At 40.0% G+C, this 13727-nt stretch overlaps 1 protein-coding gene across 1 annotated transcript in view; it reads left to right on the forward strand.

Annotated features, from left to right (window-relative positions):
• Positions 1 to 13279, forward strand: part of MYO5A (myosin VA) — a 159624-nt gene extending 146345 nt beyond the window's left edge. The window contains exons 36-42 of the mRNA XM_074327734.1: positions 2205 to 2359; positions 4255 to 4344; positions 5937 to 6087; positions 7981 to 8263; positions 9794 to 9968; positions 11188 to 11268; positions 11557 to 13279. Of these exons, the coding sequence (XP_074183835.1) occupies positions 2205 to 2359; positions 4255 to 4344; positions 5937 to 6087; positions 7981 to 8263; positions 9794 to 9968; positions 11188 to 11268; positions 11557 to 11709 (1088 nt within the window). The 3' untranslated portion in view covers positions 11710 to 13279. The remainder of the gene's footprint in view (positions 1 to 2204; positions 2360 to 4254; positions 4345 to 5936; positions 6088 to 7980; positions 8264 to 9793; positions 9969 to 11187; positions 11269 to 11556) is intronic.
• Positions 13280 to 13727: the final 448 nt, after the last annotated feature.

Genomic DNA, 13727 nt, shown 5'->3' on the forward strand with positions numbered 1-13727 from the left:
CATTGTGTGCTGTGCTTCATTGTGCTACAGAGGTGTCCTGACCACACCACGCGCTACCAGTCTTACTGCAGGGACCACCTGTGAGGATCCCCTGAGGCCAGCCAGGTCTTCTCAGCTCTGGCTGCACGTTAGAATAACCTGGGAAGCTTCTGAAAAGTACTGATGTATGGTCCTCACCACAGACTCAATACCTCAGAATCTCCAGAGGAAGAGCTGGCCATGTCTGGTATTTTTCAAAATCTTTCAGGGGGTTTCTGAAGTGTAGCCACAGTTGAACACCACTGCTCTAGGCCACTAAAGTTCCTGAATTTCTGTTTCCCTTACTTCCCTAGATAATGTATGACTAAATATGTCAAGAACAACAGTTCAGTGATAGGAAAAAAACAAAAGAATTCAGGAAAACATTCCAGCAATGGAAGGAGAGGACCAGACAAATGAAACAGGCGTAGAGGAAGCACTTCAGAGCAGCATAAGACCTTTAAGATTGGGGGCCAGCCCACGGGCTCTGCAAGGAGACGTTTGAGGGGAGGGTGGGAAGTGATGAGGGAGTATGCACAGCCTGAAAGCTGTGAACTTAAAAGGTTGAGAACCTCTCCTTTCAGCTTGTACTTAGCATTCCTCCCCCAGGTGCCAGGGTGACAGCAATGTGAGTGGCAGTTACACCTGAGTTAATGTGCCGAGGGTGCCTGGCATTAAACTTTAGTGCTATATATAGATGCAGAGGCACTTAAGTTTCAACATGATCTTCATTTAGCAAAAATGTTAAGGAGCCACTGATTTTTAAGCATGGAGTTTAATCAAAGATTCATCGGTTCGATAAACATTCGCTACCCTCCTGCCATGTGCCAAGCATTTTCTAGGTACTGGGTAACAAAGTCAAGTCCCTGTTCTCATAGAACTTACATTCCAGTGGGAAGGAAAATAGAGGGAAAAGTGAAGAAATATATAATGGGGTAAAAAGGGTAAAGAATGAAGGCAGGTGTACTAGTTTATATAAAGTTGTTAGGAAAGGCCTCTTGGATGAGATGATCTTTGAACAGAGACCAAGGAAGTAAGGAAGCAAGTCATGCTGATATCTGAGGAAAGAACATTCCAGGCAGAAAATAGTACATAGGCCCTGGGGTGGGAGCATACCTGGCATGTTCAACCAACAGCAAGGAGACCCATGTTACTGGAGCGCGGTGACCTTGGGAAGGGGAACGGGGTCAGATCACAGGCCATGGTTTGTAAATGAATGTGATGAGAAGTCTCTTGGAAGATTTTCAGAACAAGAGTGTTATGATCTGACCTACATTTTCTTATACAATTACTCTGGTTGTTGTGTGAAACTGTATTACTGGGGAGCAAGGGATGAATGAGGGAGTCCAGTTTGGAAGCTCTCACTATAATCCGGGAGAAGATGATGGGACATAGACAAGGGCAGCTAGTAGAGAAATAGATGGATTCTGGATGTGTTTTGTAGGTAGAGCCAACAAGATTTGTTGATAGATTAGAGGTGTGGTGTAAGAAAAAGAAAGGAGTCAGAGATGATGATAAGATTTATAACCTGAGAAACGAGGGGACAGGAGCTGCCGTTTACTGAGATAGGGACAATTCCTGGAAGAGCAGGTACCACAGGGAATGAAGAGTTTGGTTTGGATGGGTTCAGTTTGAGGTGCCTAAGCAGAGTTGTCAAGAAGGCAGTTGAGGGGTGGCCTGGTGGCTCAGTTGGTTAGAGTGCGAGCTCTTAACAACAGGGTTGCTGGTTCAATTCCTACATGGGGGGGTGGGTTGTACCTTCTACAACTAAAGATTGACAATGGCAACTGGACTTGGAGCTGAGCTGCTCCCTCCACAACTAGATTGAAGGACAACAACTTGGAGCTGATGGGCCCTGGAGAAACACACTGCTCCCCAATATTCCCCAATAAAAACTTAAAAAAAAAAAAAGAAGGCAGTTGATACACGAGACTGAAATTCAAGGAACAAGTCAGGGCAAGAGATAGAAATTTGGGAGTTGTCATTGTATAGGCAGTGAGGATTCACATGTCCTCACCCTCAAGAACTTGTCCTTTTAATGAGCTATTAAAATATGGTCTTTTATATGACCTATTCACCCTGAATGAACTCTTACATGAGAACTGTGCTTTCATGATCTCACAAAGTATTTCTCATGAAGACTTACAATGTTATGTAAGATTCTTTGTCCTCTTTTCCTCTTTCAGAACTGAAGCCACGTGGTGTAGCAGTCAATTTGATTCCAGGTTTACCAGCGTACATCCTGTTCATGTGTGTTCGACATGCTGACTACCTGAATGATGATCAGAAAGTAAGGTCGTTGCTAACATCAACGATTAACAGCATCAAAAAAGTCTTAAAGGTCAGTTCAAGTTCAACAATATTTTCACAATGAATATTAGTTATGTAGTTATGACAGAATCTGTACAGCGGCACTTTTCCTTCCTTAGCCTTGAGGTAAGTTACTGGTTAAGAACACTTTCCAGTGTTGACCGCTACCTGCCATTGTAGGAAACATTCGTTCTTGCAAATTGTCTGTTTGCTTCTTTCAAAACAGGGCTCAGGTTGAAGAGTAATCAAAATTAATTTGACATAATGGCATTTAATTGTGGAATAAATTGTTTCTTCATAGACAGAGATAGTCTGCTTTAAAGTCTTAGAACTAAATTGGAACTATTTAGTGGAGTCCATATATGAGTATATAGGGAATATGATGCTTTAGTTCAAATTGGTATTAAATAAGTTCACTAATACATGACTCATTCATATTAAAAATGTTTGATAAAACATTAAAATTTTTGTTCGAACTTTGCTTTCCATTTTTCTCCAACTCACCCATAATTTCCTCTTACCTGAAATGCCTGATTCCTGGTGAGAAGCAACCCACAGATACTAATCAGAGAGGGAAGACTTGGAAAAGGCAGCAAAATTATATAACAGAGCAGAAAGCTCTACATAACTCGGTAATCACTGAGTCGTGTTACATAATCCTCTTAACTCTAAAAAAAAAAATAAACATTATTCCTACTTTTAACTCTCAGTGTTTCTGTAGGAAGCTAAGAGAATGTGCTCGAAGTATGTTGTTTTTTGATTGTCTAACGTAAGGAGAACTTTTAGGATGGAGATAAGTGAATTGTTAACATGACTAGTGGACTCTCTCAAGTCTAAGATGTCTTTCATGAACTATTTTAATTGTGGTAAAATATACATAACAAAAATTTTATACCATTTAACAATTTTTCAGTGCACAGTTCTGTGGCATTAAGCACATTCATATTATTGTGCAGCCATCACTGCCATCCATGTCCAGAACTTTTTCATCTTTCCCAGTTGGAACTCTGTACCCACTAAACACACCGTTCCCCAATCCTGGTCATGAACTTAACATTTACAAACTGATGAATGTCTTCTGAATGTAACTCATTTAATTTGGGGTATATTGATGCTATATTGAGCTTAAATAGACTATAAGTTTTATTGCTTTTTACATCAACTCTTATAAAGACAACAAAACCAAATCATAAAGTTTTCTCCCTCTCATCTTAATGGCAAGCAGACATTTATCTAATTTAACTAATTCTGTACCAAATTGTTTGAAGATTAAAAAGGCGTGGGTACTAGAGCATAACACCCTTTTGGTGTCATTTAAAATTGATGTGTGTTTGTCTTGCGTCCTCATTTTGAATTGAAGTGATTTGTCATTGGTCCCTGTTTTGATTTAGCAGTGGGTTTTTGACATGTGCCCCAGTCCTGATAAGGAGTCACGCAGCTTCCCCTGTCTGTACAGCTCTGCCCTGGACTTCCTCTATCCCACTTCTGATTCACTGCTTAGAAATCGTATCTTATTGTTGACAGACTTTTAACCTGGGTTTCAGTGCTTCACAAACTTTATGATTCCCTTTTGTGCTTTTAGTCCTTTGATTCCCTCAGTCACCCTGATGGAAGTAAGTTTCGGTAAGCTGAGGCTTGGTGAATTTTTTTCTGCTTAAAGGGACTGCTAAGCTCCCATGAACAGAATTACTGGGAATAATTTTCTGATGGCAAGAAAATGGATGCCACGCAACGTAACAAACAACCAATTAACCCAAGGGTTGAAATTCTCTAAAATGACTTAAGACTTTAAAATTGCAATGTGATTTATTTTTATAATTGTTTATAATGGTAACTGCAAGAAACAGGCCTTCTGGTATCTGTTCGGTTATTTTCAGGTTATTTCTCTAAGGAAAAAACGAATTTAAACTTAATTCTCTGTTTCAGAAAAGAGGTGATGATTTTGAAACTGTCTCCTTCTGGCTTTCTAACACATGCCGATTTTTGCACTGTTTGAAGCAGTACAGTGGAGAAGAGGTGAGAAAATCTTGATTATAAAACCAGCATGCTATACTTTCTCTGACCTTTTTAAGGAAAATTTAAAAGCACAAAATGTTTAACCATTTGTTGATTTAGAAACCTGAATTTAGAGGTGGCTTGGAAGTTCATAGCTTTGATGTTCATTATTTACAGAACAGTGACTTTGGAGAATAACATAGTTTCTTCCCTCTGAAAGTTTGTATTATGAGAAAACACAGAAGAAATAAAGGAGCATTTTAGATGTAACAATGAAATTTTTTGCCAATATGTGGAAGCGGGCTTTTCAAGGACTAATACAGGAATATTGAACTATTTTTAAAAATTAATCAATTTCAGCTTACTATAATACATTAAAGGTGATAAATTAAGACCTGTCTCTTTAGATTTGTCCAAAAATCTGTTTTGCTTTTGTTTGCAGTGATATGTTCATCTGTTGTTTGACAGACTTCATATTTTAGAACTATAATATATTAATAATTACTTAATAATTATTTATTAAGGGCTGCTGAGATGTGTCAGATAGCACTTACTATACATTATGTTATTTAATTCTTATAATATTTCTATGAGGTAGGAATTATAAACCAGTTTTACAAATGAGGAAACTGACACTCAGTGAAGTTCATCAGTTTGCCCAAGTCCTGTCAGCCGTAAGGAGCAGAACTGGAATTCTGGGTCAGCCCGCCTCCGAGAGCCTGTGCCCCTGACCACTATCCTCCATGCCTCCTCATCATTTGCCGGGAGGGTAGGCCGAGAAGCGAGCAGTAGTAGCACCTTTCTCAGCACCCATACAGAGGCTAGGGGACAGAGGGCTGTCCTGGCAAATGATGGGAAACACAAATATGAGGAAGATGTGGTCCCTGCGAAGGTGGGACTGACAGACCCGAGTCCCCCAGAGGGATCGTTAACTAACTGTCCTCCTTCCCCACTTCTAGACCATGCTGGGAAGTAGGTTGCAGGGCGGCAGATGCTTGACGCTGGGCAGCTTCCATCAAGCAGACTTGGCGCTGTCAGGCAGTGTCTGGCAAAAGCACCTGCTCATGCACTTTGCTTTCCCGTTTAACAAATATAATACCACCAAAGGATGCTATTCCAAGCTCAGACTGCAAATCATGTGTGGATACCATGAAAAGGAAAATTTTTTAAATTTATTCACCAGTCTCTGTAGAAATTGGTCTATTTTAAGAAGATTATATATGCCCTTTGAGTGCAGTATTTATAAATAGGACTATATTTAACAAACTGAAGTTTAAGAGGTTAGTACTTTTGATAACTCAGTGTTTGGCAGTAAACCTCCTGTGTCATAAGTGAAAACACTCATTAATTTATTTTTTAATTAAGTTTCCCCATCTTGTTTCATTGCCATTGCCGTTGGAAAGGCTTAAATGCCAAGTTTAGACATCATTCAAAAGCTAGTAAGAAGTGGCGCTTTTAGGATGGAAACAAATACACAGTGTTGAGAATGATTATCCGGGCACTTATGTGTGGGATGGATGGAAACTCTTCAGAGAGATGAAAAGAGCAGGTGGAGGCTGATCCAACGAGAGGGTTACTTCATGTATATCATTAACTCTGCCTTATAACTCTAGGGCTTTATGAAACACAACACATCTCGCCAGAATGAACACTGCCTCACCAATTTTGACCTGGCTGAGTACCGGCAGGTGCTAAGTGATTTGGCCATTCAGATCTACCAGCAGCTCGTGCGAGTGTTAGAAAACATCCTTCAGCCGATGATCGGTAAGGCCAGGGCATTGCGGACACCAAGATCTGTCTCCCTCATGTGCCCACCGGTATATGACCACCAGTGGCACACGTTTCAGGGCGTGTATCCGTATGGACATAAAGTAGTAAGACTCCGTCCTCACGTTAGCTGAGGAATCTCAGAACATGGGGTGTTCGCCATAACTGACGGGGACACATCAAAATCACTGCTCCACATGATCACGTCAGCAGTAGGTCGTTTCCCTCCCCAGTGTGGAATGCCGCTCTCTTAAGATTCGGTTATGCTTTTGTCCAGCAATAGACCTCATTCCTTGTCCAGTTTTCAACAACACTTTAAACTTTGGTCTAGGACCCTACTACACTCCTCCACCTAAAACTAAAGAAGCTGGGGAGGGCTTGCACTTTGCCCAGTAGGCTACAGTAAAAGGTTTGGACGGTACCATGGCAGCAGAACAGGTCTCAGGCACCCCATGCTGAGGTGTGCATCTATCTCAAGGGCCCTCTGGAATTGTTAAAGGCAATTTGGTTTAAAGCAGCAGTTTCTTATTGGATGAGCCTCTGTGTGTGTGTGTGTGTGTGTGTGTGTGTGTGTGTGTGTGTGTGTGTGTTCAGCTAAATGTGTGATTCCATGTACTTCTCTTTATATGTGTACACTCATTCTCAGTATTTATGTATCATGCTACCTATATTCCTTTGGAATGTGTAGCATGTGTGAAGTAGGAATTAGGAGGCATGTACAAATTGCAGGCTGCTAATCTAGAATGCATGAAATTAAAGAAATTATTTTAAAGTTACCAAACTCTGTTATCTTCAGACAAATTACCAGCAGCCTCTGAAGGCTACTCCCTCTGAAAGCTGCCGTTTCTTGCCCCACCCATGTGTTTTCCTCATTTCTACAACTTCTTCCCTTCCCTTCTGTGGGCTCATAGTGTTCCATTTTCTATCATACACTCACAATTAAACAACTGAAAACAAAAGGCTGAGGAAACCATGTGAGATAGCAGTGACTTTGTCACTTGTCTTCTAAAAGATTATGAATTTAAAACAATCTAGGTCAGCTAAAGTGCAAGAGGTAACAGATACAAGGTCAGCTGCAGCCAACCTTTTTCCTATTCTTGCCTATTTTTATTGGCTAAACAAGGAGTTCACCTCTAAGATGTCCCACTTTAACCCAGTACCCCCATCTACCAGTGATTTAACAACAACCTTTTTGGCTCCACAGGTTCTGTGAAAGCTGAATTTAGCAGTAGGAGACACAAAAATGAATCAGGCTTGGCCCGTGCTCTCAGGGGTTCCCAGGCCAGGAGTGGGCATCCTAACACCATCCTAGAGGAGACATAAGCCAAATGCTATGAGAGCGCAGGAGAGGGAACAGCAGTGCTCCAGATGAGAAGACTGAGTCCTGAGAGGCAGAGGCTAACCCCAGGTCTCCCTGCCCTTGTGAGAAGCTCAGGAAGAGGAAGGACCCAGCGCTCCAGCCCTGCAGGACTGCCCTCCCCCCATCCCCGTCTCCTCCAAGGCCTCCCACTCTCCTGCCTTTCTTGCTACTTGATGTATTTTCCACTAGGGCTCACGTAGCTCTGGAGAACGCTCACCTTCTCCCTAACGCTGCATACCTCTCTCTCAGAAACCCTTCCAAGGTACCACTCACTTGTGCTATTACAAGGCCGCTGCTTCATATTTTAGAAAATACATCATTAAGATTTCTTTAATTTCATGGTAAATTTTTGCATTAAAGAATTATTCCTTCACTGAAGTTGAAAATCCAGAAGCCCATTTCTCGTGAAGTTCTTGTGCCCTCTATTTTGATGCTCCGATCGTGTTTGTAAACTGAATGTGTGAGATTGTGTGTTTGTACATGAAACGGGTTTCCCTCCAGATCTTTTAACACTTGAACTACTCCTGCAGTCTCCGGCATGCTGGAGCATGAGACCATTCAGGGCGTGTCTGGCGTGAAGCCCACAGGGCTCAGAAAGCGGACCTCCAGCATAGCCGACGAGGGCACCTACACACTGGACTCTATCCTCCGGCAGCTCAACTCTTTCCACTCGGTCATGTGTCAGCACGGCATGGACCCTGAGCTCATCAAGCAGGTGGTGAAGCAGACGTTCTACATTGTGGGGGCCGTCACCCTGAACAACCTCCTCCTGCGGAAGGACATGTGCTCATGGAGTAAAGGCATGCAGATCAGGTGAGCAAACGCCAACCCTGTGATGGCCCCTGCTCGCAGCCCAGCTGCCTGCTGGGGTGTGGAGAGCTGATGGCTTGTTTCAGGTCCGTGCACCTGACGTCTGCTGCCACCAGCCAAGCGGCAAGGGGAGACCTGGCCTGGAGCCGCTACCTCTTGCCTGGCTGGACTTGTCCCCTTTCAGCCATTATTGCTCCTGGCTGTACCTTCCAGCAGATTCTACTTACTGTTTGTTTGGAACTCTGCTCCACTGTGAAGCTAACTCTTTTGAGGGAGTGGAGAGATGGTGAAAAATACATAAAGATGAGCTAGCTGCTTCCTCTCCTTTTGTGTGTATTTTAATTGTACAATAACAAAATATCGAATGATGGTGAAGGTTTCTAATGTTTGATTGCTCTTAGAAATTTATTTTGACAAACTTCCTTTTTGTACCTAGGGCAACAAGGACGTGTCTAATAGACCTTTTACTCACACTGCAAATATGCCCCTCTATATGTTAAGAAAAGCTGCACTCAATTTTATGCCCGACTTCTTACTCTTCTGCATAACCTCATTACCATAATAAAATTGATTTATTTTGAAAATAATTTATTTTAAAATAGCTACAATATTCACCAAGAGGGGCAAAAAAGAGTTCTACAAAAGTCTTTAGTGAGTCAATCTCAGGACACCTTGGCGTTCTTTTCAAATTTTTCATTTTGACCCACACCCACTATAGTTGACGTTAAGAAGATAAGGCCTTCCACTCAGGCAGTAGAGTTTATTTCTCTATAACATTTGTTTATACATGTGAAGCACCTGTACTACTGTCATAATTCCTGCTATTTGCCTGTTTACTAAGTTCTGATTGTGTGTCCATTTACCTCATTTTAGTTTAAGAACCACTGTTACTTGGTTGGCCACCTCTTGCTACCTCAGCCTCTGTGTAGTTTCTTTGTCTCTCTCCATATTTGGGCTCTTCATCACTCCCAATGGCGCCCACTCGCCTTTCTCGCCTTCCTAAGCTTCCTCAGGCCACTAACTCCATTGCCCAGGCCCTTCCCTAAAGAAGCCTGCAGCGCAAAGTCCGTGTGAGGGAATTGTGTTATTCAGATAACTAGCTTGCAGTTTGACTTCAGAAAGAGCGAGGACATAAAGGATTGTTAATTCTCACCTCTGAAATTGTAAGAGGAGCTAGAAAGTGTTTTCTGGTCAGCTGTTTAATAAGGACACAGCCATACGTAGAATGTGTTGTTTTGTCTTTCAGCCAGTCTTATTTCATAACTTCAGCTATTTCTCTATCTTCCATTAAAGATAATTATATTCTCTAATCTTTTATATAATTATGATTATAAACCTCATGACTATTTATAATGATATTTTTAAGCACAGCTGATAAGATTTAAGAAAAGCGAACAGAAATACTGCCTGTCATTTTAACTGAAATTCCTGACAAAGCCACATACAAAAAATTGAGACATTTATGACAATATCCAGTAAATTTTCATTCTCTCTCTCTCTCTCTCTCTCTCTCTCTCTCTCTCTCTGGCATAGGTACAATGTCAGTCAACTGGAAGAATGGCTGCGTGACAAGAATCTGATGAACAGTGGGGCTAAAGAAACCCTGGAACCTCTCATTCAGGCTGCTCAGCTTTTGCAAGTGAAAAAGAAAACAGACGATGATGCAGAAGCCATTTGTTCCATGTGCAATGCTTTAACTACTGCCCAGGTAAAGCAGCTTTCCCTAGTATGAACTAATTTAACATTCATCGAGGGTGATATTTAGGCAAATAAGCCACCTAGCTATTGCTCTTGTCTATGAGCTGAGTTCATCTGTGTCAGAGATGATACTGTATCTATACAGATCTTGAAGAAAGGAAATTTTACCAGAAAGTAGTACATTTCAGCGCTAGTCACAGTCATCCACAGTCAACATTGTGTAAATATTTATTGAGTATCTGCAGTATTCTGTGTAATGTCCCAGGCACCGAGACACAATCATGAGCAAAACAAAATCCTGCTCTCATGGGTATACATTCTATGCATTCTGTGGAGCTTGTATTCCAAAAAATAATTTTCCATATTATTTCATAATGGAATGATTCTTTAGACGTCTCAATTTTGAGACAGAACATTCTTGTTCCTGCAATTCACTAAATGATGAATTGAGTTCCTATTTCAAGGCACCATACTTACTTCTGGGGGAGATAACTTCAATAAATAAGGAACAATCCCTGCTTAAAAGGAACTTCAAGTTCAGTAGGGAAGACAGATGTACCCAACTGATTCTACTATAAGAGATTCTGGCAAGTTCAATGGTAAGACGTCTAAAGGAAGTGATGCGGGTGATAACTGAGTGTGTTCAGCGAAGGTCCCATCAAGCTCGGCATTGAATTTAAGGAGTGAGACGAGGGGAAGGAAGGACGTTGAGAACAAGGGCAAAAGTATGGGGCAAGGCATAGGCTTAAACATGCCCATTGGTCTTTTGCTCAGTTATTTCTGTGCTGACTCGTGAACTTTCTTAATTTTCACCACATATCTCATAACATGGAAATCTTACATGTAATCTTAGATTACACACAGAATATGCACAGAAAGTACATAGGTGGATACTAAGGACACTCTCCAAAATTGCCACTTTGGGAGACTTAGGAGGATCGGAGTAGGAGCACTTTCATTTTTCATGTTATGTTCTTTTGTACAGTTTGAATGTTTTTCCAGATTTATATTGCTTCTTAAAATGCACAAAGATTAGTACAGTTTTATTGTAAAAATTCAAATAGTAAAAGTAAATGTGCTTCAGACTGTCTCTATCTCCCCTGTTGTTCCAACCCAGCCCCGAGCAGAATATAAAACTGTGTGCACAATCCTTTTAGTTTCCCAGATTATAAGCACCCAGTGTATATTTCTTAATATGCTGAAAACTTTGATCATTTCACTTCTCACAGATTGTCAAAGTGTTGAATTTGTATACGCCAGTTAATGAGTTTGAAGAAAGAGTCTCTGTGTCATTTATTCGTACTATACAGGTAAGCTAAGCTCTCCAGGCTTTCTTTTTCTATGGTTCACCAACACAAACTTTTGAATGGAAATTTTACAATTTCTTGAAGGATAATGTGTTTTTTATTATGTTGTTTTACCTTATTTTTATAGTGCATGAGGTTGTTTTGATAACAGCTTATTGGAAAAATGAAGTGATTTTAAAACAAATATAAACATTATTCATTAGTTGAGTTTTTGGTAGGATTGTTGGCAGAAGAAAAATCTTTATAGATTCAAAGAATTGATACTCTTTTTTTGTTTTTCAATTTTCTCAGATGCGTTTACGAGACAGAAAAGACTCTCCTCAGCTGCTCATGGATGCTAAACACATCTTTCCTGTCACCTTTCCTTTTAACCCGTCCTCCCTCGCGCTCGAAACCATCCAGATTCCAGCCAGCCTGGGCCTGGGATTCATAGCCCGGGTCTGAAAGTGATATCAAGGCAAACAGTGACAGTACATTTCTTGCCTGAAATAAGAACCCATTATTCCCACTGAGCTACTGAAAACACATTTTTAAAGAGAAAGTAGTGATTATCTTTCAAACAAGAGGTTACTAACTGGAAATCTCCCTAGAATACTTTCATCACGTTGGAAAGGAAGGAAGTGAGGCTCTTTTCTGCTGTGTTCCCTTTAGAGCAACACTCACCCTGACCAGTTAGGTATCCCGAATTTACATGCAGGTGAATGATGGAAGGAGAGAAAAAAAATGTGTCTTCAGCTGCTAGCATTTGTTTTAAATCCTTATCGCTGCATCTAAATGATATAAAAAACAGAAATTCCAGATATGTGCTGTTGTTAGAAAGGTACCAACAGAGAAGAACCTCCTCTGTGCTAACCAGAAGAAAAATCACTATTGAGTGCGTATCAGTTTAGGAATGAATTATGTTGATGTTGGCGAACTGCATCAAATAAATAAACTGGCAATATGTATAGTAGTTGGTCAAGTAACTTCCTTGTATGTGTCACTAGAATGTAGAGATATTAAGAGAATGTCGGTTTGCTGTGTAGCATAGAAGCCCATTTGTACTGTAGTTTCCTGAGCATTTTAAATTGCTGCTACATCCTGTGTTCTTTAAAATGTAAGCGATATTCTTATTAGGCACTACAACCATAAGCTTCTCTTGTATCAACTCTGTTTACAATTCAATCAGATCACAGTTGTAACTGGATTACCTGCAGATATCCACAGATTTCACTTGCAGAAGTAGCAGACACTGGGAGGTCATGTAGTAATGTGACAAAATGTTTGACATTTTTTAGGGTTAGGATTAGACAGAATGGCTATTGTTGCTGTTACTATTTATTGATGATGTATTACATTGACATGCTCATTGATTTTCCCTGGGTGGGCATCACATCGGGTACAGTGTTCTGTGAAGTGACTTATTTTTAGTTACCAGATCTGATTCCTGCAGTGCATATATTCAACCTTGACAGGTTTTCTTTCTTCTTAATTTATTAAGAATTAATCTCAGTCACTATCTAGAGAGCATTGTCAGCATATTCATGATTCAGGTCTTGAAACCTTGATTATCCTATAAATTATGCAAAAGGAGATGTATAATAAATAATTATGATTCCATCTTTTTAGGCTTTGCGACATGTATAAATGTTCTCACTAGATACTTTAAAGAGCATCATACTAGAAATACTTTGACTTATATAAGAAATATAAGAAGATTGCTGAATTTTACAGAGGATTTGGCACAGTATGACCCACATTCTGTTTTCACTCTGAAATTCTAATTAAACATAGTCTCCATTTTTTTTCTTAGAAATCTTATATAATTAATCTTTCAGGTTGTACAAAAGCAAATTATTAGCTTTCATTAGAAAGTCTGGTTCTGCATTACAATCATAGATTTATGTAATTTAACTCTTAGATGGTTTATAAAAAATGACATCTTATTAAGATATGTGCAATATTATTAATGGAAGTCAAACAGTTTCAAATCAATGATAAAGATTGTTATTAAAAGATAAATACTGTCAACTTATTTGGGCCTCAAAGTCCTCGTTTATACAATAAGAGGGTTGGACAACTGATTCTTAAGGGCCCTTCCATGTCTAACCTTATCTCCTCCAAGCACTTGGATCCTAGAGAAATGAGCTGCAGTTACTCTGTTAAGTTCATGCTCTGATGGAAAGACCAGCATTTGGTACCTGTTAATTCTGAGAGATTAATCAAATGTAGTATCACAGCTTGTGGAGCTATAACCTTTCTTAAATGTACATGATTTATATCCATGCTTTTAGAAAGTTAATTAGTTTAGGGAAATTTTATTGAATCCCATACTGCTATATTCCGTTAGGGTACATTTATTTATTTGCAAAACCAACCAAAAACACTACTAATTCGATCAGATTCTCTCAGTTTTGCCTGGTTTGTCAATGTGACTTTCAATGAACAATGAACTCATAACCATTTGGTTAGTACCGAATGTG

The sequence above is a fragment of the Rhinolophus sinicus genome, linkage group LG03 (assembly GCF_036562045.2).
Source record: "Rhinolophus sinicus isolate RSC01 linkage group LG03, ASM3656204v1, whole genome shotgun sequence".
Classification (NCBI taxonomy): Eukaryota; Metazoa; Chordata; class Mammalia; order Chiroptera; family Rhinolophidae; genus Rhinolophus; species Rhinolophus sinicus.